Source organism: Nycticebus coucang, chromosome 13, assembly GCF_027406575.1.
Source record: "Nycticebus coucang isolate mNycCou1 chromosome 13, mNycCou1.pri, whole genome shotgun sequence".
Lineage (NCBI taxonomy): Eukaryota > Metazoa > Chordata > Mammalia > Primates > Lorisidae > Nycticebus > Nycticebus coucang.
The window spans coordinates 74,647,236-74,673,072 of NC_069792.1; the positions used below are offsets into that span (position 1 = coordinate 74,647,236).

Sequence of the window (25,837 nt, forward strand, 5' to 3'; positions counted from 1 at the left end):
TCCTATACAAAATCTATGTTCTATATGGACATTTCAGTACTCACAATACATTTGGGGGTGCAAAGATCACACAATTAAAACACTTCTAGAATTTATGCTGATCTTTATGTGGAAATAAAAATCAAAAATACAGCTAGTGAAAGGAGCATGGGCTGGGACTGTCAGAAAATGTTTTACTAAAGGGTAGTCTTGGCAATGAGTCTGGAGAAATGAGCAGAATTTAAGCACCAGGGAGCAGAAAAAACATTTAAAGAGGAAGACTTGCATGACAGAAAGCAGCTGTGTGTACGCATGCCTATGAAATGAAGACTTGCCTGAGTGAAAGGGAAGATGCATTTGAGAATTAATTGAAGATAAAGATGCTTAAAGTCTGGTCCTTAATTGACTCTCTTAGAATGAATGAGTGAATGAATAAATGAATGAATGAAGGGCTAGGATAAAATAGATTTATCTAAGTAAGAAGAATTTAGGTAAGGTACTGAAGTAGCAAACTCTGCAAGCCAAATTTGACTCACAGTAATGGCTTATTGGCCAATAGTCCAGTTACTTTCTCTTTGATACTACTTGTTTACTTAGAAATTATATGACTTTGTATAAAATTCCTTACTTCAAGTTTCACTTAAAAAAGTACCTATCTTCCTACAGAGCCAAATGGCAAGAGCAAGCAGGGGCGACTGTTCCTTTAAAATGGATACGCATTTGCTCCAGCTTTATTCATTCCTTCCCAGGGCTTCACTCTATGTCTGTGCCGCCTGCTTTTTGAGAGTGTGACCTTTGAGGCGGCGGATTATAATCAGGAAGCCAAGCTGATTAGATGCAGAACTTCATTTTACTAATAATATGATAACTGGAAGTTTTCCATTTCCTCTAGCATAATAACATATGTATCTAGAATAATAACAGCATACTAATAACTGCCAACCACTACTGTGTGCTACGCGTGATATTAATCTCCTGTTAGACACATGGGAGTTTGAGTCCGAGTTCCAGGCACCTGCTAGTAGTATGACCTTGAACAAATTAATTGATTTTCTAAATCTCAGTGTATTTACTTAGAAGTCATTATTAGAAGTCATTTATGTTCACCAATTAGGTGACCATTTTCTTATTTTCATTTCTTTTTTGTAATTTTTTCTCAAAAGATATATTTAAAGTCTAAATTTAGAGATACTGACTCTTTGGCTTACACTTCTCTTTTGCATGAGCTCGGTTTGTATAATACAAAACAATTTATTTGTGATAGTCAGTTATGTCAAAGAACTGTGTTTCATAAGCAAAGAGTCTACTAAGTCATTTTCTTACCTACATTGACTGGTTGTTTGCTTAATCAATATATTTTTGACTCTCATTTCATGCTTTCTTTTATCATTTATATGATTTTCAAAGTATTTCAATTTTATATTTATTCATGTAAAATAATAGTTTGTGAGGCACCTGCTATATATTCAATACCAGATACATTGTACACATGATTGTGTTCCTCTAATAACCTATACGTGAGATCAGCATTCCTATGTCAGTTAGAAAACTCTGCCCCAGGAGATAAAGGAAGGTGCTCAAAGTCAGCAGTGAGTCAGGAGCCAGGACTTTAATCCTGACACTTTGAATACTATTGATTTTCACTACTTGCATAGATGATCTTGAAAATCTTGATAGGTTTCTGTTCATAAAACTTTTAAGACTTTATAGACAGAAAATCCATTAGAAATGTCCTTAAAAAACGTGCATTGGCAATAAAAGTAAAAATAGTATTTAACATTTTTAAGTTTTCTTTCGTTTTATTAAACCACTAAACTAAAATCCCTTTCACAGAGCAACATATATACTAAAATCCCTTTTACAGAGCAACATATATTTAGCCACTTAGCAGTGCCATAAAAAGGAGAAAAAACAAAAGCTCAGAACACTGGTAATTACTAACAATGAATGATATTCACTATTATCGGAAATATTTAATTTTAAAGTTGTCCGAAATATTTTGTCAAAGATATCTGTCAATATATAATTAAGATCTTTAAGGAAGAAAAATAAAATTAGGAAAAATGTAGGGTTGCATTTTTTGTAATGGCAAGTATTCATTTTCTTATCTACTAAGACTTCACAGTTTAAAACATTCAGTTTTATACTGTGTCCAGATTATAAGCTTTTGTGGTATAATTATTTTATTAGCTGAATTACTTTAACATCATCTTTATTTTAAGAGTAATTGGATTGACAAGTGGAGAGAAGGCCCCTACAATTAATATTCAAAGTTAATTATATTTCTTTTTTCCAAGTACATTTTACCATTGGAGGAGGAGGGGGAGTAGGGAAACCAGAAATAAGAATATTTAAAATTATTAAATAAAATTAAAATGTGGACAGAAACATTAAGATGTCTATTTAAACAACCTTCTAATTTTGCATTTAAGAAATGAAAAATACTCACTTGAAAACTGAATTGCAAATCCAGATTTGCTAATATAAAAATCCGTGTCAAACTGGATGGTTACTATGTTGAGGGTGCTATGAATTCCTTCAGGAATAAGAGATCCGCTAATTTCCTTTAAGAGCATTTCATTTTCTGGTGGACCATCCCAAACTCGGAGTATATCATGTGATGCTTCCGTATCAAAAGCAAGAAACTGCAGGCTGTGAGACAAACATACATTGCTGATTATTTTAAACAGTAATTCGATCTTAAATAATAAACAGAACAAATATGAATTCTGGGTTTTACTACTCATTTTTTTACTATGAGTTTAAAAATGAACTCTGTATACAGCATATAGAATGCTAATGACTTTTTCTTGAGCAGTATGACTTATTTCTTTAGTTTATAATTAAATATACTATTACATCACCTTTCAAATTACGGGAACTTCAAATATACATTCTTTACAGTGTTCATGAATTTTAACTATAGTGACAGCAAATGACATTTATAGAGGATTTTCTACACGACAGACACTGTGCAAAATTCATTATATGTATTGTCTTTGTTTGTTATAATGACCCAATGATGGAGTAATAGTTTTTTATTTCAATCTTACAAATGTGGAAATGGTGTTTAGATAGATTAAATAATTGCCTAAAGGGTTGTGGAGTCATAAATTTAACTCAAGTTAACTGACTCCACAGTACGTATGTTTACCACCATCTCATATTAAATCCATTCTTTATGTGCAATCTAGATGAAATTATCATCTTGTACCTTTCGTGGCCAATGCAAAAATTAGAAACCTGATTATACTAACATGCTTAACCATGTTTTGTTTGCTACATGAATTGTTACAGCTTTAAACTTGGGTTTCAATGTAATATCAAACCTGGTTCTTTAATTTTTTTAAGTGCCAGAATCTTGTAAAATTTAACATTTTCAAGTTTAATAACTCTAATATTCAAATAAAGCAATGCATAATGTAAACTAACGAAAAATAAGCTGGGTAGCACATTCTGCACACTACCTTGCAAAAGTATTATACCAGCTCCTACTGCATCCGTCAAAGCACGGAAGTACACCCCTGAGAAGCCTATCTGAAATTTCATTTATATAAAGTAGCAATTCGTAAGTTTTAAAGTTATTGTTTGTTAGTAAAAAAACACACTAACTAGCTTGTCTGTGCAAGAGAATCCCAGACAAAGCTGCGATAATACAACTTGGACTGAGAGCACGTGACAGACCTTCCAAACAAGATTGATGTTGATTTAGGAGATGATCATTTTGGGCTCATATAAGGGGCAACAGTGTGAAGAATTGTAAGCCACCTCACTAGATTCTGAAGGAGAAAGGAATCAAACACAATTCCAGGGGCAGAGATCAAATGCTTCAAAAATGTGCTGAAGGTCGAGGAAGACAGAAAATGGTATTCCATAGTCCCTTCTGTTCTTATTTCTTACAGATGTTAGTGAGACTTCATTTAATGACAATGTCCTGCACAACTCTGTAGATTTGTCAAAATGTAAATTCAGCATCTGGGGTCAACAATAATCAAGGAAGCAATGTCCACAGAAAACAAGAAAAATTTTCAATTGAGAATCTTCCTTACCAAGGGTGATAGGAACTACTTCAGCAGCCCATAAGTCAATACATCCTGATAATAAATATCATTTTTCATTTCGTAAGTGCATGAAAACCAAATTTTCCTTTGCCAAGACTAAAAATGTTGAAAAATATTGATATTTATTTCCTAAAGGGACTGATTAGGTAATTCAGATTCCCTAGTAATTTTGAAATAATGAAATCCATTTACCTGACAATGTTTCCTGGATCTACCTCAATCATCCACATGCAACGTAGATTATTATCATAGGGAAAAGGATAACCAGGAGATAAGATTCTTCCTGATGATTCTCCTTTAAAACGACCTCCACATTCAGCTAATAAAAAGTGATAAAAAATGTAAGTTAAAAGGTAAGGTCAATCTTTTCAAGACAATATACAAATTTTCCAACAGTATATATTTTTCACATTAAGGAGAAAATTAGCTGATTTTTCTATTTTCTTGAAAGTACACACTTGTATATACACTTTCAGATTGAAGTATATATTGAAGCAAGCATATATTATATGATAAAATAGTAGAGATTCAAGTTAGATCACAAAGATAATTAAGCAAACCTAATTGGAGAATTATAAAAGGAAACACTCAAAACCTATGAGATAAATGTCCAAAAATTTTAAGATGTGTTGTTAAATAATGATAATGTTATAGGGAAACAGATGGCAAATTTCTCACTGCAGCAAATAGCGGACTGAATAATTCATCCTCTAGCTATCCCGAGGAAAAGTAATCTTTACCACAGTCCCTCAGGCCTTCTAAATTTCATTGTCCTTTTATTCATTTTAAATCATTCTATTCTTTCCCTTTTAATCTCCCAAAAGTCAAAGTGGTATTTTTTATTAGATTTCTTACTTCACTTAAATCTATTTTGGTTTTGATTTAATATGGTCTCTAATTTTTATAAAATTTGAATTAAAAATATAAGTATTGTCATACATTATTAAAAATTTATCTTTCTGAGGATTCCCTCTCCATTTCAATAATACTTAATATAATACTATTGGGGTGTCTGGAGTCCTCAGTAAACAGTCAAGACTTCTAGAAAGAAGTCTTTGTAGTGGAGAAAAGATAAATAAGGTATTTAAGTTAGTATATTGCTCTTCATCTCTAAACCCAAAACAAGGAACATGATGTGTAATTTATTATACATTTGAATCTTTTGTGATAATTCTTTTTATCAGGCACTGTGCATGAGAACTCCCCCTTCGTGACCTTTCCTAGCTCTATTATAAGCGTTTTTAACACATTTGATTCCGATAGCTTTCAAACTTAGATTCAATGACTGAATTAAACTTTTTGTTTCTGATTATTATTATTATTAGATCAAAGAAGCTCAAAGACGGAAAGTTTGAGCATTTGGAAGAACCTGATAACAGAATCTAAGGGCTGAAATTTATAGGCTTCTCATATTTAAATTTATTTCAAGGACTCTAGACATCATATTGTACCACACTGTGATGGTTGATTTTATGTGTCAATAGGGCTAAGCTATGGTACCCTGCATGTTAGTTCCTGTATGTTAAACAAACAGCAATCTAAGTGTGAAAGTATTTTATAGATCTGGTTAACATCTACAATCAATTGCCTTTAAATAAAGAATATTACCCTAACAAAATGTGGGTAGACTCATCCATAGCTATTATGATCCTAAGAACAAAAACTAAGTTTTCTAAAGAAAAAAAAAAAAAAACTTCTTCCTTAAAACTGTACCATTAACTCCTGCCTCAGTTTCTAACCTGTTGACTGCCCTATGGATTTTGGACTTACCAGATTCCACAGCCGTATCAATCAACTTTTTAAATTAAATAAATCTATTTAGATAATATGGGTATAGATATAGATAGATAGAGATATTTTGTACTTCCCTGGAGAACCTTGACTAGTGTACTCATAGAGGCCTAAGGAGATATTATTTTGTGCAACGCTAATTTAATCTAATTCATAATAAAAACTTAGAAGTTTAGAAGTAAGAACTAGTATCTAAGACGTTATGTGGTTATCATTTATGACATACATTTATTTTGAGAATACTTCATACTTTATTCCCACATATTACATTTTTTAGTTAATTGGAGTTTCATGCATTATATTACATCTTGAATTTTTTTTTTTTTTTTTTTTTTAGGGACAGAGTCTCACTTTGTTGCTCTCGGTAGAGGGCTGTGGCATCACAGCTCACAGCTCACAGTTCACCGCTTAGGTGATTCTCTTGCCTCAGCCTTTGGATTAGCTGGGACTACAGGCACCCGCCATAACACCCTGCTATTTTTTTGTTACAGTTTGGCTGGGGCCAGTTCAAATCTGCCACCCTTGGTATTCTCAGGTGCTACCTTACATCTTGAATTTAAACAAAGCTCTTTCCCCTATATTTCTTTTCTATGCATATTACTTGGCATTTTGACCTTAAATAAGCCAGTGTAACATTTTTTTAACACTGGAGTTCATATTCCATAGAAGACTTGTATTTACAGTATGAAAATGAAATACAGAGACATTTGGCTACGTCCGGAGTCACTGCTGGTTGTCTGAACTCGAGGGCACTCATCGCCAGTGGGATTCTGAAAAACGTTCTCTACCGCACAGGGAATCCCCTCACCCCCATGACAAAGAACCACTTGAACCCAAAGGTGGAAAGCGCTAAGGTTAAGAAACACTGCCTTATTGCAAAGGTTTCTCCTGCGGGGAGGGAGATATTAGTGCCCCCTGGTGAGAGATTCCAAAATCTGGCTGTAGAGTTGGTGCGGGAGGAGAGCTGCCAGCACCAGCGGGCAGGTCCAGTTCCTCCTGTCACATGCACAGTGGTCCTCCCAGTGAAGTCTGGGCCACACCCTACTTAACTCTCAAATGTCTCACAAATCACACAAGCGACAAATGTCTTCATGATTATCTCAGCTTAGAGCCCAATTCCACTGCAATACAAATAATTTGTTGATCAGTTTAAAAATGTTTATGGTTAGAAATGAAACTGCTGCATAAATCAAGAGAAGACAGTATTTTGTTTGGCTTGCAATTTTTCCAAAATTCGCTCATCAATTTGGAGAAACTACATCATTAAAAAACAGCACAGTAGTTTTCTATGCCTGAAACCCTGGGTATTTCCAAGTGTTTTCTAGGCTGTTTTTTGATCTTACAACCAAGAAAGCTGTGAAGTGACTGAGGGCAGGTGTGTAGGCAGCACGGAGACACCGGACCTTTGGACGACCATGTCCTGGGCAGGATGGAGCAGGAAGGCATGAGATTTCATTATGCTACTCACAACAGCCCACAACTGAAAATCTACACATTGTTAACTTCTGAAATTTTCCATTTAATGTTTTCTGATCACTGTTGACCAAGTATAACTAAATCCATGGAAAGCAAAACTGAGGCTAAGGGGGGGACCATGTATTGGAGAGCTCAATGTAACAAAGACACATTAATCTATAGTTTTAAGCCTCTGAATATTTCATTATGTCTTCCAGCATAACCATAAGTAAGCATTTATATATTGAGGTGCATATTTTATTATAAATTACTCATATCTATACAATCCCAGGAAGGGATAATTTACATGTGTGTGTATATGTATTTTTAATTGCACATTTAGGCAAACACTAAAAAAAAAAAAAAAAAAAAAAGAAAATGAAATACAGGCTTCAAAAATTATAAGAAGCTTATTTATTATATTTGCTTTGTTATATATTTGCTTGTTCAATATAAGCTTCAGAAACATAATTACCTAGGAATAATCTAAATTATTGATAAAAGTTTTCTTATTTGAAAGAAGCAAAAAAAATGTAGCCATAATAAATAGTAAAGGCCAATAAGCACAGAATATTCTAATCATAGGCCAGGTGGCATAGCTATTAATTTTTTGCCAGAAGAGAACACCATCTAAAATTGAATTTCATCTTCTGTTATCATGGAAATCATAAGCCTCACTCACCATGTGTTGAATTGTTTACAGCTGCTAAATCTGATCATCCATCATTAAAAAAATAATAACTTGTGCTTCCCACGAAATCTTATATAGTGTCAAGTCCCTAAGATTTTTTGATGTGGGATATTTATAAAAATAAAATGAATTGATTGGTTGCAAACATAATTAAAGTCTTCTAATCATGCAGCAAATGTCCTTTCATTTGTATCAAATCTTTTCAGAAAATAGAGAATGTATGTGGCTTGGTTTAACACACATAGAAAATATATGCTTGAAATGTATTTGCTTTTTATTTTAATTTTAAGGCCATTGTGGCAAGTCAATATTTACAAGTTTATAGTTTCGTTAAATTAAAGCCCTTAATGCTTTCTGAACATATTTTGTGATCAGCATCAGAGAGAATTAATCAGCGATATATTTTTCTCATAACCAATGCCAAGGAGGTGGTTACTGATCATATTCCAGAATCCAAAGCCTTGGGCAATATGGGTTGATTATTATTTTAGGTATTACTCTCATATTCTATCCAAAATTCAGATGCCATTTGAAAAGAAAGAACTGTAATTGGCAGTTTGCTTAGATATAAACATTTTTTTCTGCATAAATCAATATCTTAATAAGTGAACAGAGGTCTCACGGCATGAAAAACACAGTAATTATTTGCAAGGCCTATAATGACTGTAATTTCATTTTTTTCTATTTGTATTCCAACAAAATTTGCGATGATTCCTTTGTTGACCATATCGAATAACAAGAGAAATTTTCCACTTGTCTCAAAGGTTCAAGGCTGTCAACTTAACACATTGTAAATATTAAAATTATGCCTAGTTTTTTGTATATCAGTTCTATCTCAATAAAGGTGTTTGTTTTTAAAAAAGGTTCACGTGGCTTTAATTAATATGGACCTGACACAGAATGGATTACTGCAGCCACAAAGGCCACCAAAAAATAGAATGGCTAAAGAGCGCTGTACGATCACTTCCTAGTGAAGAGTTGGTGTTTTGTTAAAATGTTTTCTTTAGTTGTTCTAGTATTCCAACCTGTATCTACTTGATCTTTGGAGCAGACTAGTACTCTATCAATATGTGTCTGTAGTTATCTAACTTATTTATAGTTCTAGCCCCACATACCCAGTTATTCTTTAATAGATCCATATGATGGCAGAAATAAAATAGTATCCCAGCTGTGAAAATAAGAGAGAAAATGGTAACTCTCTAGCTTCATGTTGGCAATTCATCCTATGTCGCTGACTCATGTCTTTTTATGTGGAAATAGGTTGTTATGCTGTACACACATAAATAAAGCAAACATATTTTCTTATATTTTTAAAAATAGTATGTGTATAAAGAAATCTTTGAAGTCATTGATAATAGGTTACTTTTTTAATAATTTACTTTGATTCCACAATAGGAAAAAAATTTGTAAATTAAAACAAATCTGGGTAATTCAATAAATCTGCATGATTAAGTCTTAAGATTTTCATAGCAAGTAAATTTTATATCAAGGTAGCAGAAATAAAAAGACTTACCACAGACCATATTATCCCCTCAAAAATGTACACACTGGCAAGATCAGGAAAATAACTTTTACTTTCCATGAATTTTATTTTGGTAAATTTAAGCTATGAGTACATTAACTTCTTGATATAAAGTATAAGTTGTGTGGGAACAGAGAGAATCTCTTAAAAATGTCGAGTATATTTTAATAACATCTTCCTATAAATATTTAACAAAAATCTAAAAGAGTACCCTACCAATACAGGAAGGCAGTGGGTAGTCCCATGCCCTTCTTTCCCCTGTCATGCACTTGAGAAGGCTACTTCCATGGAGAGTATAGCCCGGGTTGCATCCGTAAATGATAGTGCTGCCGGCAAAGTGGCCTTGGTCACTGATCTTGTATCCAAATTGTGGAATGCCTGGATCTTCACAATGTGAAAGCTCAAAACCTGGGAGAAAAATGTAAATAGATTAAAGGCAAAATTTAGTAGGAGGCTTTCAAACTATGCAAATTGTCCTGTTCCTTATTATTTTAATAGAATTACATACTTTTCTCTAGTTGTATTACTGTTACTATATTTAATTTGATAGTGTATAACAATAGAGAGCTCATTTCTTCTTGAAAATTAGAATTTGTTGTATTTTTCAAGTTTATCAATGATATTCTGTGGTCTATATGACAACATCATGGCTTGTAGAATTAACCTTCCTGTTTACTTCAAGTGATTTAGAGTTAATATTAGATTCGGACAGAGATTGTGATATAAGAATATGTATTTAGTCTTTATCACTGGTTCCTGGATCACAGTACTTATAATTTGGAATTTCCTGAGTGCTCAGGTTGGGAGGACAGTTTGTGTTTACTCATAATAAGATCCTTTCATCACTCCTGAGTTTCTGTAATGAGGTGATTCTTGGTGGATGAGGGCAGGTTTCCAGAGGAATTAACCATGTGATTAGACATAACACCTCTAGGCTGAGAGGTTCTGAGAGTTTAAAGGTTGGTCAATGCACCCACGTGTGGAAGGATGATGTACCTCAACTACATGGGAACAGAAGCCTCTACACTTTGGACCCTTCAGACTTTATGTACCTATGTACCTCTTCATTTGGCTTTCCATTTGTGTCCTTTATAATAATCCAGCAAATGTAGGTAAATGCATTCCCAAGTTTTGGGAGCATTCCAGCAAATTATTAAATACAAGGAAGGTATTGTAGGAATCCTCAATTTATAGCTTGTTGGTCAGAAGTAAAACAGACCTAGACTAGTGCTGGGCGTTGAAAGTGGGGACAATTTTATGAAACTGAGCCCTTAACCTGTGCCTTAACCTGTGGGGCCTGCACTAATTCCAGGCATTGTCAGAATTGAATTGAATCACTGGACACTAATTTGGTGTCCAGTGTCAGGGATCAGAACACCCAGAATGTGGCACTGTGGCATCTTCAGTACTTTGGACTAAAGGCGATAGAAGCCTTCAGAAGCAAAGCCTCTCTAACCTTCTCCTACTGTCCTATCTCTTTCCCCCCTTTCTCCCTGAAAGTGAGTTGTAGAAACAAGAATTCCTCTTCTACAGAGTGGGTCATAGGAACTAGAAGGGCTTCTCCCACAAAGCAAGCAGCAAAACTTTCTTCTTCTCTGAAGACCCTCATTCTACAGTGGTCCTGCCCCACCCCGGAGAAGGAATGCTGCACAGAGAGGTCAAGAAGAATCCGAGCAGACAGGCCTTGCTGGATTTTCCCCTCGGTGTGTTACCATTAGATCATAACCTCTTTGTGTAATTACATTTCTACATGGCTGTCCATTCTCCACTGAAGCTAATCAGAAGGCCAGTTTTCACTGGGTCTTAGAGTCATTATATGTAAATGTTTCTGTGTCATGCAAAACTCTGATTAAATTGGTTATGTTTTTCTCTTGTTAACATGTTTTTTGTTACAGGTATGTCACCCATGATGGTGAGGACATGGTATCATACCTTTCTGCCTCTACACCAGAGAATTATTAGAAAAATGGTTGGTGTGAGGAAGAAGCATGAGTGTTTGGAATCAGAAGGTTTTTGAGTAGAGAATTTTTTTACTATTTATTTATTGATTGATAAAGAAAAATAACTACTAAGATCCTATCATCAACAATTTAAAATTCAGACAAAATATGTGAAATCATGATTGCATACTACCCAAGCAACAAATGTGTCTATTGCAAATATAACTTTAGATTGCTTTACTTGTATAACCTTAGAGGAAAGTGAGTAGTCTTATATTTAAAATGTGCTTTAGCAAGAGGTAATATGGCATAGTAATCAGCTTAATGAACTTGGAGTTTTTATTTTCTACTTCAGAAAAAGTAGAGTTCTCAAAAATTCTCATAGGAAAAAAATAGAAGGTAGAATCCTCCTACACATTATCATACTGAGGTGTAGAGAAAATATTTTTATATTTCTGCAGAGTTGAGGCTGCATGAATTTATTGCAAACTAAGACCCTGGGCTAAGAGCCACCCTTGGGAAGTTTATTTACAACTGTATGAGTAGTGAGAGAACTCCAGAGAGATCCACCTAACTGTGGAGGAGGTTTATATTTACATTTCAAGAGAGGATGAGGTGCAGAAATTTATAGACATCTCTAGGTTATAAAAGCAGGAGACACAGGAGGCTACTATAGCCCCTGGTGAAATACATGTACATTGCAGAAGATTAGAGTGACAACCCATGGTCCTTTCCATCTGATGTCCAAGGACCACAGGTTTTTCCCCATTCTTTCAGCAGAGAAAAAAGGGAGAAAGTCACCTTAAACAGAGCAAGCCTGTTTTTTCCCCCTTGGCTATGTGTAGAAGACTTTTTTCATCAAGTTTTCATCATGTTGCTTACAGGGATAAGAACTGGTTCAAATGGACTGATACAGAAGTCATGGTTAACATCATCACCATCATCATCATTAACACTGCGTAACTTAACAATGACTAACCTTCTAGGTCCAGAATGCCTCTTTGCATGTTCAGAGTAAAATTAATAAAGGTAAATATTAAAAAAAAAAAAAAACAACAGTCACACTACAGTGAAATGTTAAGATCCTGAAGGAACTAAGAAAAGAAACTTCATAAGTTAAACCAAGCGTGATACTAACAAACCCAAAATCTAAACTCCCCAGCTATATAGTTCTTTTGTATTTAATGTTTTACATAATATTAAAATGTAGGATAAGTGATGTAATGAACATACCAGATATAATTAGGTACAAAATTATATCAGTTATAGCTTCTGAGAATAAAAAACACTAAAGGATATTCTAGAGAGCCTCATGAATGAGTGAAATCAGTTACTTGAAGGCAAAAATATTAGAGAAAAAGTTTTCCTTGTATTTTGAATTATACGGCAATAAAAAATAGACTGGCATGTATTTATACATGTAAATCCTTGATCAAATTAATCTAGATTTGAACTAAAATAAAAAACGTATATTAGCTCACTGGATTCAAATCACTAATTTACACCATAGATTTCGTAGAATGTCACAACATATACAAAATTACAAGGACTTACGTAGTTCCAAGTATTAAGTTTATCCTATAATTTCTGTGGTTGAGAGCAATGTTAGCTCTCAGAAAACATACAAAATCTTTCCTTATCAAGTCCAGGGAGTCTTATTCATTCCCTTCTCTGTTAAACCACAGAATTATTTTGCACACTTGTCTCTCTTGTTTTCTCATAGGACGAAATTATTTCATATTTCTTTCCCACTGGGCCTATCCACCACAAATCCCTGGCACATAGCAAATGTTCAATAATGCTTATGAATGAATATAGATTCTTAGAGGCATTTATCTCCAAGACAGAACTAAAAAATAAGCTATAGTAATACTGATAAGAAACTGAAACTTGAAAAACAATAAAAAAAAGGAAAGCATCAAAGCTTTCCTTTACGGATCTGTGTATGGCAACTCCATGTGGGTGAATATGTATTAAAAGAAGGCAAACACAAACAGCTTTGGAGACAAAGCCATGCAAGAGGTTGGCAGTTGATAATTCAAACCTTGACTTATATAATGAAATATAAAGAATACATGATCATTTATTCGTCCTTCTTCATGGCTGAGTGCTATGCCTATTGCAGCGATTAGGATGGAACTGAAGACTATTATCCTAAGTTATCAAAGAATGAAGAAAAAAATACTATATAGGTTTCCTGTGAAATCGGAACTCACCGATGAGCACAAATGTACATAGAGGGAAGAAAAACTCAATGGAAATCAAGCAGGGAGGAAGGCGGAGCAGAGGATGGGTGAAAACCACCTTACAGAACGATGAACACCGTCTGGGTGACAGACATAATAACCACGGGTCAAGCATGAGTAAAGCAATCCATGTAACCAAACATACCCATACCCCTATAACACTTTCAAAAAATAATAACACATGGCCGAGTAAATCAGTCTTTCAAACAGACGAAATGTAGAAATAGTAACTTCAAAATTTCAGGACGTATTACTTTACATGAATCTGTACATGTAACACTACATTTAAAGTGTACCTGCTCAAAGATTATAAGTTTGTATTCCTTCTACCAGACATAATATTAAATTTGTCATCCAAGATGCAACAAATTTTGAGTTTTGCCATTCATCATTTCTCAAAATAAAAATGGAAATCAAGCTCTGATTTCAAGGTGTACTACCAACTTCATACTTTCTTAATTTGGATGTTCTGCAGATGTGTTTGGTAATTGTGGTAATGAGGCGATGTGGAGATATTAATTTATTAAGTTATTAATTTATAATACTTTGAATTAGAAATCTACATGGACAATATTACATAAGCTACAAAGCACAACATAATTTAGTCCAATTTGATAGAATTATTGTTGCTTATTCATAAATATTCAGAAATGTCTTATCTTTATGGAAATGTTCAGCTGCCAACCTTTTTATTATAAAGCTCAAATACTTGAAACTGACAATTAATTAAGATGCGAATAAAAAATCAAATATACTACAAATCGTCATCATTTCATGTGAAGTTTAACACTGTATTTCCTTTTTTTAATTATTTTATTTTTTCTTGAAATTTGATATTCTAAAATGAAATACAAATTTCAAGAGCATACAATGAACTTAAAATCCTATTACGTAAATCCTTTTGACTTCCTTTAACTGGATCTAATTCCTTTCCAATTACTGTGTATAATAGTATATTTATCTAAGGGTTTCTAATTTATTTTTAAGCTATTATTTAAAATCTACATGAGAATACAAAAGATAACAACAAGTTCACTTTCTAGTTCTATCAGATCCCACTTTTGTATCATACTTGCTTGAGATTAATATTAATATTCAGATCAAGATTCAGATGAACATTCATACTCATTAATTCATATTCACATTAATATTAAGAGATAAATATTGCAAAGCAAGTTAAAGTTTCTTTTGTATCCTTTCCATCTCTTTCTGGTTTTTCTCTGCTTAGAGCTAGCAAATATTCTGACAGTATATCATTCTCACACGTATATGTGTGCTACGTATCTATATATATCTGTGTAATAATATAGAGTGTGTTTTGCAAGTATTTGTACATTTTATAAATAATCAAATCACTTAAAATTCTTCTGAGGCTTTAATTATTGCCCAGTCTTGAATTTTTACCTCTACATTTATGCCTCTATGCACATATGACACAGTTGGTTCATTTTAACTACTCTTTGATATCCTATTGATGGCATCTTCCAAAACTGATATATTGATTCCCCAGCTAATGGGCCTTTACATGATTTCTAGTTTTTCACTGCTACCAAACGGCTCTACTTCTGTCTCCTTTTGCAAATACCCAAGTGTTTCTGTAGGCCATGTACCTTGTAAAGATCCAAAATTCATTTTGTCTTCAAAAGTCACTCCAAATACAACAATCTGTTATATAATTTCTGTTTTGGTTTACTAAAAGATAAGTAGTTAAATTCTGACCTCAACATAATTGTTCTCCATTTGTTTATAAACAACTATATGTCCTCATGAGGTGATATATCTTGTCAGCAAAACACTACACTAACACAAAAAAGGCATATAGTTTAGAAATATAAATGAAACCCGAAAATTTACTTTTTAAATGTAAATAATCATTTTACTTTTTAAATGTAAGTATGTAAATTTACTTTTTAAATGTAAATATGTAACTTAAAATAAAAGGGCTTTCTCATTAAAGGGTGCTATTATTTACTTAGTTAAATTCCAGAGGTGGTGGTGGTGTTGTTCTTTGGTAAAGAGACAGGATCTCACTCTGTGGTGGCCCAGCAGATTGCACTGATGTGATCATGGCTCACTGTGACCTAGAACTCTTGGGCTCAAATAATCCTCCCACCCTAGCCTTGGAGTAGCTGGAATGACAAACTTGTTCAACCATGCCCAGATAATTTGTTTTTTTATTTTTTATAGAGATGGAGTCTAATTCTGTCGCCCTTGAACTCCTGGCCTCAGTGATCCTTCCACCTCAGTCTCCAAAAGTGCTGGGATTACAGGCATGAGACTCAGCACCCAGCCAAATTCTAGAGCATTTAATGGTCAAGGAAGATAATGTTGCCTTATCCCTTTCCCGTTCACGACCTCAGTTCTTGTTAACACTTGCTCTTCAACATCCTCAAAATCTCCAATTTATTGATTTTGTTCCCTTTAACAAGGTCCAAGTCCTTTTTCACCTGGCCTAGGCTCCTACTGGAGCATCACAGCAGATAATCATCAGGATGGCATAACTGCTTTGCATACTTGTTTTCATCACTCTTTTACTCAGAATACTTAATCCTGGAATCATCTACAATTAATCCTTTCCGGTATATCCAGTTCTTGAAATTACTCAGTTTTGTGTATGCGTGATATTTTGAATTGATGTTTCTAAACTTAGATTGAAGTGTAGTGCTGCATGTTGGTTTTTTTTTTTTTTTTTGCTTGTTATCTATAATTATTTCTCACAATTTTTGTTCTTTGGCTAACTCCTTACTTTTTAAATATCAGACCTCATATATTGAGAGATGTAAAATCTGCGTGATATTCTAACTATATATAATGGATGGTTATGATACTTTGTATCATAACCTTAATTCCTCACCCTCAGGATCAGGGGATAAGACTGCAACACCTTTAGTCTTTTGTATTTATTTATTTTTGCTTTTGTATATTTTAAATCAAAGTTATATTTGTGCCCCTCAGTGTCCAATGCTATGTGCCCATTGGGTGGGATTGCCCATCCCGTTCACCCCCCTGACTTAAATTTTACTAAGTATTGCTTCCACATAAGCACAAGAGGGCTTATAACCAGTTTCAATTTGGCATTGAGAACATATCATGTTTGTTTTTTGGTTCTTGTGATATTTCACTTAAGGAGAATGGTCTCCAATTCCATCCAGGTTGTTATGAAAGATACTAAAGCCCTATCTTTTTATGGCTGAATAGTATTCCATGGTATACACATACCACATTTTATGGATCCATTCATGAATTGATGGGCACTTAGGTTGCACATCTTTATCTTAATGCTCTTATCTCTTGTGATTGTTCGATAATTTAGCTCTCCACTAAAGCTATCTATATGTCACTATGAAATTTCTGAGACAGATTGTGTTCTGGTCCATTTTTTTCAGCTTCCAAGAAGAGGGATGCCCAGCTGACAGCATCCTTTCTGATTCACCTACATGCATTTTAACTCGTTTGGCTTATTGGTGTTGCTAAGAGGGTTTCATTTATTTCTGTCCATGCAGATTTTATGTTTCTTGGTATCTCAAAACTTTCATAATGACCAACATATTCCAATCTTTTTTTTTTCTAATACTGAAAGCTGCTTTTCAATTTCTACACAAAAATAGAAAAAATAAAATTCCTGATAATTATATTCCCCTTTAGCTATTGTTCAATTTCTTTTCTTTCCCTTTCAGCTCCATTTATTTGTGGTAAGAATAATGTTGAATCAGTCAAACTCTGCCTACCTGTCAACAGGCAATTATTGAAAACCTTTCTTATGTTGTTCTGCGCAATGCCTGGGGACACTAAAAAAAATAACATAGACCTGAATTCATGGCACTTCAAGCTCTATTTTACCACTTACGCACTTCCAAGTTCCTAGCCTTTAAATTTCTATAACCTAAAACTTATCTTTTTCTCTTCCTGACTTTATCAGTATCTTTTTTGAGATTTTCTGTCTCAATCCACAAGTTAAAAGAAGACTTTCCTTCAGTTATTGATAATATTTGCATATTATTTCTCTTTTTACAATTTGAGGTCTTCAACTATTAACTAACATCACTTTCCTGTACTAAAAATGTGATAATTGTTTACACGTATTTATGTTTGGATAACTTCAAAGTCCAAATGTCTTCAAATGAACTCATTATATTTTCTCATGTTTTTGATCTCATTTGGCACCTCCTTCATCCTACTTTCAAATCTTGTTCAACTTTATTTCTAAGTATGACTTCTGTGTTACTATTTCCCTGCACTTGATGAACACATCTAGACCCAGAGTTATGAGTTATCTCCTAACATAGCTTTGTCATCAGAATATCTTAGTTGAAACTCATTATTTGATCACAATAGAATATCATGTAAAGTTTCAACAGTTATATACCCTTTATTGTCTAAGCATTAAAACTTTTAGTATGACAGAAAGGTCCTACATTACCTAACGCCCACAAGAATTTCTTTCACTATAATTTTTTCCTCTAGTTATTGCCTTTTTCTTACTCTTTAGTCTTTTATAAAAATAGATTTGTAAATTTTATATATCGACAGTAAAGTCTTTCAAATTGCTAAATAAAAAATGGAATGTATTGCTCAAAAGACAATTAGGAAAATGTTAGCTAAATACATTAGAGGAATATGCTTTTTGAAACATAAATGTTAGTAAAACTTGAAATAATACAAGCAGACAATTGAAGATTAGATTATTCTATAACAATTTGAATTTCTATAGAATTGCTATTGAATTTAATTCATAATCTTAATCAGAATAATTTTTAAAAACTATACTTACTATTTGTTTATTAAATTCCATTTAGGGCATGAATCTTTCAAGAAAAAAATCTTATTTTAGAATTCTTTATATTTATATGAAAAGGTGTATAAATCAGATATCAATTTTGCCACTTCAAAATTCATAAGGAGGAAAAACTCTAATATCATACAAAACAGCTATGATTATCCTCTTTGATCTAGACATAACATAGAATATAAAGGGAAGAAAGAAAAAGAAAAAGTGTTGAATAATTATCCATTCCATTTCTTCTCATTAATCAAACTAAACAAAAAATTAATACACACATATTCGTCACTATACTATATCAAACATTAAACTTTGAAGCTACAACTTTAGAAGAATCCTTTAAGAAGACAATATCTTGCAGTTTTGCATTTATGAAAATTAAACTTTCATTTTATTCTATTTTATTTATTTTTTGAGAAAGAGTACCATTCTTTCCCCCTGGGTGGAGTGTTATTCCTCAAACTCTTGCACTGAAGAAATCCTCTGGCCTCAGCCTCCCAAGTAGCTGAAACTACAGGTGTGAGCCACCATGCCTGGCTAGTTTTTCAATTTTTAGTAGAGACAGGATGATCTTACTCTTGGCTGCTCTGGAACTCCTTAGTTTAAGCAATCTATCGTCCATGGCTTCCCACATGCTAGGATTATAGATGGGAGCCACTGTGCCCAGCCTGAAAGTTAAGACTTTGAACAAAAAACCCTGTGTAAATTATTGCTGTACCAATAGTTTGAGTCCTAAGTATACATTATGCATGCTATCATAGCGGGGCCTACTCATAACTTTGACTCAAACTGTATAGAAGCAATTCATGTAACCAAAACATTTACACCCCCCAAATGTTCTGAAATAAAATAAAATTTAAAAGTTATATGTTATTGACAGATTTTCCTAAATTTTAATCTATTGAGAATAAAAAGTGATTTTTATTCTGTGGCTCAAAGGAGTAGGTTCAAACCCGGCCCCTGCCAAAAACTGCAAAAGAAAATGTATGCTTTATATATTATACGTCATAAATTTTTACTTCATTTTGGGGTGTGGGCCTTCAGCTATGATGAACTACTAATTTATTCAAACCATCAGACATTTGATATTTGGCCAAAATGTATAGCTGGCATACTTAAACTATATCCAGAAATGAAATTTTACGAGATATTGCCAAATAACTTTCCTAGGTGACTTTATCAATTTGCATTCTCAGAGTTTATAAGAGCTTCAATTTCTGCAAATTGTTATATACTTTTTAAGGGTATAGTAATTGTTTTGTTTTTTTCTTTCATTGTTGATTCTACTAAATTAAGCTGTTTTTTCTTATGCATATTGACTGCTCTAGTTTCCTCTACTATAGCTGCCCATAATGTTTCCTTCAGGCTATTCACTTTTCTTATTGATGTGTAGGACTGATTTTTAGAAAGTGTATGGTTTACTGTCATATAAATATCTCCTTCTAAAATGTCCCATCTTTGTGTATAACGTGTTTTGCTATAGGGAGTTTTTTTTGTTTCTTTGTTTGTTTTTTTCTGTTTGTTCAATGATTAATGACCAGGACTTGGTAAGGAAAACAGAAGCCACCAATATTTTGTGATAACTATGATTCAGTACAAGAAATTAGAGGTATAGATGATTTTGGAAATCCAGGAAGCTACTGCCATATACAACCACCTGCTGCTACCACATTCCTGCTAGAGGTTTCTGGTGGAAAATAATGTCTTTTCCACTGAGATACCTTTCATCTCTTATAGGACTGTGTTTCATTGGCAGAATCTAACCAGAGATCTAAGTTGGCAAGAAAGTTTGGAAAAAGTAGTTGCCAGGATTTTAGTTCTTACTTTTCAATGAAGTGCTTAGATGGGCAGGAATGTTACAGGTGACAGATTTTTTTGCCTTTATGTCTTGTTTTGGAAATCTCCTTCTACCTTAAAAACACAAATATCTTAGGCCGCATTATTTTTCTAAATATCTTAAACTAATACCTAATGATACCTGTTGCTCTATGTGAAGAAATTATATTCAATTGTCGATTTACATATAATGTAATTGACAAATTCATAGAATTTAATTAAAAACTTTCTTCAGTATTTTAGTTAGAATACTTTGCCCTATATAATGTAAATTCATCAATACTGCCTTTATTTCCTGGTTAATTTCAAGATTTAAAGGATAAAGGAAATGCCATATATATCTGTTAACTAGTTTACGGAACATAGAGCCCACATAAACCAGCTTTGCTGCTTCTTTGTAATTTCATTATTTTCTACTTGGACTTGCATTAAATAAATTATATAGAAAGAATATAGTTAGAGTTAATTGGTCATCTTATTATTTTTCATGGTTAACATTGCCAACAACACAGTGGTAACTAAATTAAAGAGTTTAAATAGGTTAAATTAGCAGATATTTATAAGGCTAGTGCACTAGTAAAAGCATCACAAATTAGCTAACAATTATCTTTAATTTGAATATAAAATTTGAAACAGTGATGTTCAGTGCAGATTATTGGATTATTTTACGCAACAAATCTGGAAGGCTAAGTGGATCCAAATATATTTAAAAGTTTGCCTTTGGATAATGGATATTTCTTCAGTGGTTTTTCTAGGAGACTGTATGTTCAAAGGAAGTAACAAGAGAACATCTGAGCCTAGAGGTACAGTCTAATAGCTGGGCAACATGGATATTTACTAGGTCAGCTTTTGATAAGAAAATACTGTAATCCATCAAAAAGGTACAGTTTTGCTCTATAATGGATGGTTGTTAAAAATACTCAATTTCTTTTTATGGAATGAAAGTTGGGAACAACAAATGAATAGAGCTAAAAGAATCTGTAGTGAAACATATATTTAAGAAATAGAGTTTAGAGACTTCTAAACAACTTGAAAGACTAGAACCAACTCATTTTCTGACAATAAATTTGAGCAATAAAAAAACATTCAGATTATCAAGCATAAAGGGAAAAAAGTTTCTTTGTGAGTAATTTCTTTAACATTAAAAAACACATTCTGGAGGCACCTGTGGCTCAAAGGAGTAGGGCGCCGGCCCCATATACCGGAGGTGGCAGGTTCAAACCCAGCCCCAGCCCAAAACTGCAAAACAAACAAACAACAACAAAACATTTTCTACATTTACACGGACAGTTTGAAAATATTAAATCCATGGAACTTTAAATATAAAATATCTAAGACTTGGGTTGGAAGATAGTATAGTATAATGATTAAAGACATGAGTTGTATGTTGGGAACCGTAGCTCACGCCTGTAATCCTCACAGTCTGGAAGGCTGAGGGGGGCAGATTGCTTGAGCTCAGGAGTTCCAGACCAGCTTGAGTAAGAGCAAGACCTGGTCTCTGTTAAAAATAGAAAAACTAGCTGGCTGGACTATCTCATGCCTGTAGTCCTAGCTACTTGGGAGACTCAAGCAACAGGATTGCTGAAGCCCAAGAGTATGAGATTGCTATGAGCTATGATGCCATAGCACTCTACCTACAGCAACAGAGAGAGACTCTAAAGAAAGAAAGAGAGAAAGTGAAATAGGCAGAGGCCCTCAGTTCAATTCCCATTATCTGATAACCTTGGAAGTAAGGTAACTTTTCCATGCTTCATATTTCCTCCTTTTATCCCCAGGAATAATAATGGTATCTTTTATAGCTTGCACTTAGTAGGGGGCAGATCAATATTAGCTATTATAATTTTTAAATCTTATATTAAATGTTATAATAATGTTAAAGGTCTCTGCATGGTTTTCAAATTAAATGCAAGCCTCATGCTATAGTCCACATAACCAACGCCTGGTTTTGAACTTTATCTCTCATTTTGTACCATTTTACTTGCTCACTGAGATCCAGTCACACAACTCAATCTAAGGTGGCTTTTAGGCATCTGTACTTGCCAGTGTTTCTTCTTTGAACCCTCTGCCCCCAAATCTGTATATTTTGTCCTTCTTATCTGGCAGTAAGTCAAGTGACAGTTCTTCTTGAGATGGAGTCTCTGGACACACTAACTACAGTAGTCCCATCTGCTGTACTACCTATTCCACTGCCCTGCTTTAAATTAAATGTAGTGCTCTTTTATATTTTGTTTATAGGTTTCTTTTCTGTCTTCCACACTAAAAGATTAGGTGCTTCTGGGCAGGAGCTTTGTCTTATTCACTGTTCTCTTTATCCTCAGAACACATACATTTCACTGAGAAAAGATAAAATTTAAACCTATGACAGGATGAATTATTTCAATAATAAATAATATACTAAGTTCCAATAGAAAAGTAAAAGAGAAGACATTCCAGGTCACCAAATAGAAATGATGTCCCTACACTTTAGCCTTTACAGAGAGAGACAGTAAAATACCCCAGATTTAGACATGTATTATTGATACGTGTCTTGAGAGATTAAACAGAGTTTACTCAGAGTATCCTATTGGGTTTTGCTAAATTCTAGTGTGAAGTTATTCAGAGTAGAGTAATGTTTCAGAAAGAATACTACATTATAATCTTAATTTCTGAGTGTTCTCTCAACTGTAGTAGGAAATGGTAATTTTCTCTCACCTTAATCCCTTTGTATTCTCTAGCAAGGACAGCTATACTTTTAAGAGTTTCTATTAAAGGAAAATAAACAACTGATTTGTGTTGTATAAAGCCCTGAAAATTCTCCCCATTCAGGTCCTTATTTGGGGCTAGCTTCAGAATTCTCAAGGGTAAGAGTAACTGACAGCCATTGTTTAGAGAAGAACAAGGACGCATGTCTTGACCCAGTGAAGAAGTTGGGTTCTGGGATGTTGAAGGGATGAAAAAGCAGTGAAGTTCCTTAATGATAGTCAAGATCTGAGTAAGTTTATCACACAGATATTTTACATTCAAGCAGTGTATGCATCCACACTTTAATTGTCCAATCAAACTAGAGTTGACGGAAAAAATTATTTTAACAAAGGAGGCTATCCCGCCAAAGAAACTAAATGAGATTTTTTTCTTGACAACTCTAAACACAGGCTGAACACATTTAATGTGTTTTAAAACATAAAGGAATGGGAATCTCACCTTCTCCTTCTCCCTCCCTATATCTATCTATCTGTCTATCTATCTGTATGTATATTTTATTGGTGTGAGAAATCAAGAGAGGCTAATGATCTTCCTAGCACAGTCAGTAGAGCTGACATTATTCATGATGGGTGAACCCAATGATTTTCCTTTCTAAGCACGCAGGAGTTAGGAGTCTCTTGGCTTTTATGGCACCATTAGTCATGGAAGCATGTATCAATGCAATATCTTTGGTCTTAATTTTTTTTGAAAGTCTGTGACAGCTATACATTGTAGAAAGCATTAAAAATTATCTTCTCAATATCTCCTCCTCTTTCTTGCTAACAAAACCCTGATTTTGTTTGAAGATATAAGCTAAACATATCAGGTAATATATCATGATGATCTATAGCTGAACCAATGATTTAGTCCACCACACACTTAATTTTCTCTTGCTAGAAAATTAAGACATAACCATAGGACCCAGTTTTGAACAGAGAGAGAGAAAGGGCTGTCTTATGGTGGCTTCTGGGAATGATTTTGCATTCTAACCAAAAGGGCATATATAGTTGGCACAACTCATTTCTTCTTCCCAACTGAACATGTAGTGACAGTAGCCAACTTGTTGACTTTATTGAGAAGTTGAATCAAGCTCTACCTATTTTATCTCTCTTCATGTTTTCTTATATGAATTAAATTAATCCTGATTTTTTAAGCCAAAGTGAAGTTCTTTGTTATTTGAGGCCAAAAGCAAAATTTCATCCACTGTTTCCATGTCCATTTACTATACTTAGCAATTATATAATAAACGGCCCAACAAGACAGTTGAAATAAAAAGTATTTTAAAAGCCTGTTCTAACATATTTCTTCATTTTATCTGAGGCTAATGCAATTATGTCTACCTAAAACTGAAAATAATCAGACAATAGCAAGTGTATGTAAGTCAATCCAATAGATAACAAAATAGAGTGTGACTATCATTGACAGGGCAGATGTCATCAGATATAAGGGTCATAAAAAGTCAATTTTTTTCTAGACTAGAATTTTGAGAATAATCTGGGCATGTGAAATTAGTTTAAAATGAATTATTGTCCTTGATGTGCTTAATATGATGCTCCTATTCTCTGTCTCTCCTCATCCTAATTTCTTTGCCTGAAATACTTCCCACCATTTCTTTCTGTGAACCAGCAACCTACCTTTAATACTACCTCCTGTGTGAAACCTAGCTATGTATAAGAGTTGCCACTATAAAAACGAGAAGTCATACTTAGGAACAAATACAAGTAATAAAAGATGTGTTACTACTTCTAGAGCCCTTACCCAACAGAACAACTCAGAAAACAGTTGTTGATTCACAAAATTGTAAGATCATTTACTGACTTCATGACATCCAAAGACACCTTGAAAATAGACTGTAAACTTTTAGTTCTAGGTCTAAAACTGAAACATTTTAGTTTAAATTCTTAAATGGGAAAATATTTATAGATATACATTTGCCCTTTTAAAAAATAAAATAATTGCTTTTATACTTTCCCCAATTTTATAGGCTATATTTTTCATAAAAACATACATCCTATAATGAACAACTAGAGTCATTAAGAAAGGAAGAATATCTTCAAATGTTTGTCTTTTAAAGACATCCTCTAGCTCACACTATTCAAAATAAAGTCAATGACTTTACTTATTCCATACACGTGAGCACCTCATATAATTTTAAATCTGGGTATGTCTTATCATGCTCACTTATCTTTGTATCAATAATCTCGAGTTACACAGACACGTGTAAACAAAATCTAGGTTTACTCAAACATTTTAGACAAGGAGAAATACAAAAATGATGAAGAACAAAAAAGGTGTGTGTGTGGGGGTTATTCTGCAAACATCATGCCATGAATGGCATTATGACTTTAAAATTGTTAGCTCTGTTATAAAATGAAAGAAGAAAACAGGTTTAACCAAATGTTTGCTCTTCTGAGGAGATCACACTAATTTTATTTGAACAATAAAACCCAGTACCATTACTTTTTGTCCATTACCCAGTAATACCTGTAAATACAATTTGCTCGGACTTTCATTTGTCTTTGGTAGGATTTCACATGAAATCACATTGTACACACATTTCTGAGTATTTAAAAATACATATTCAGCATTTATTTTGTTAATTTATGTATAGTTAATGATGTAACAATTTTAACACAGGTAGCAAAACAACCTTGAAATAAATAGATGCCTCAATATTATGGACAAGGATGTTTACACGCAACAAATCATTGTAATCTCCTATATTCTCTCTCTCATATCATTAAAATAGAATGTTTTTCACAAATGATGGTTTGATTTAAATTACCTTTAAGATTGCAAGTGATTAACTTTGAAT

General features: G+C 33.5%; 1 protein-coding gene across 3 annotated transcripts in view; it reads right to left on the reverse strand.

Moving 5' to 3' along the window:
- The window catches only part of CSMD3 (CUB and Sushi multiple domains 3), a 1,164,849-nt gene that overhangs the window by 295,268 nt on the left and 843,744 nt on the right, over nucleotides 1-25,837 (reverse strand). For all 3 annotated transcript variants that reach the window (XM_053559351.1, XM_053559349.1, XM_053559348.1), the window contains 3 exons: nucleotides 9,716-9,907; nucleotides 4,233-4,359; nucleotides 2,429-2,631 (listed from right to left, as the gene is read on the reverse strand). In XM_053559351.1, the coding sequence (XP_053415326.1) occupies nucleotides 2,429-2,631; nucleotides 4,233-4,359; nucleotides 9,716-9,907 (522 nt within the window). The remainder of the gene's footprint in view (nucleotides 1-2,428; nucleotides 2,632-4,232; nucleotides 4,360-9,715; nucleotides 9,908-25,837) is intronic.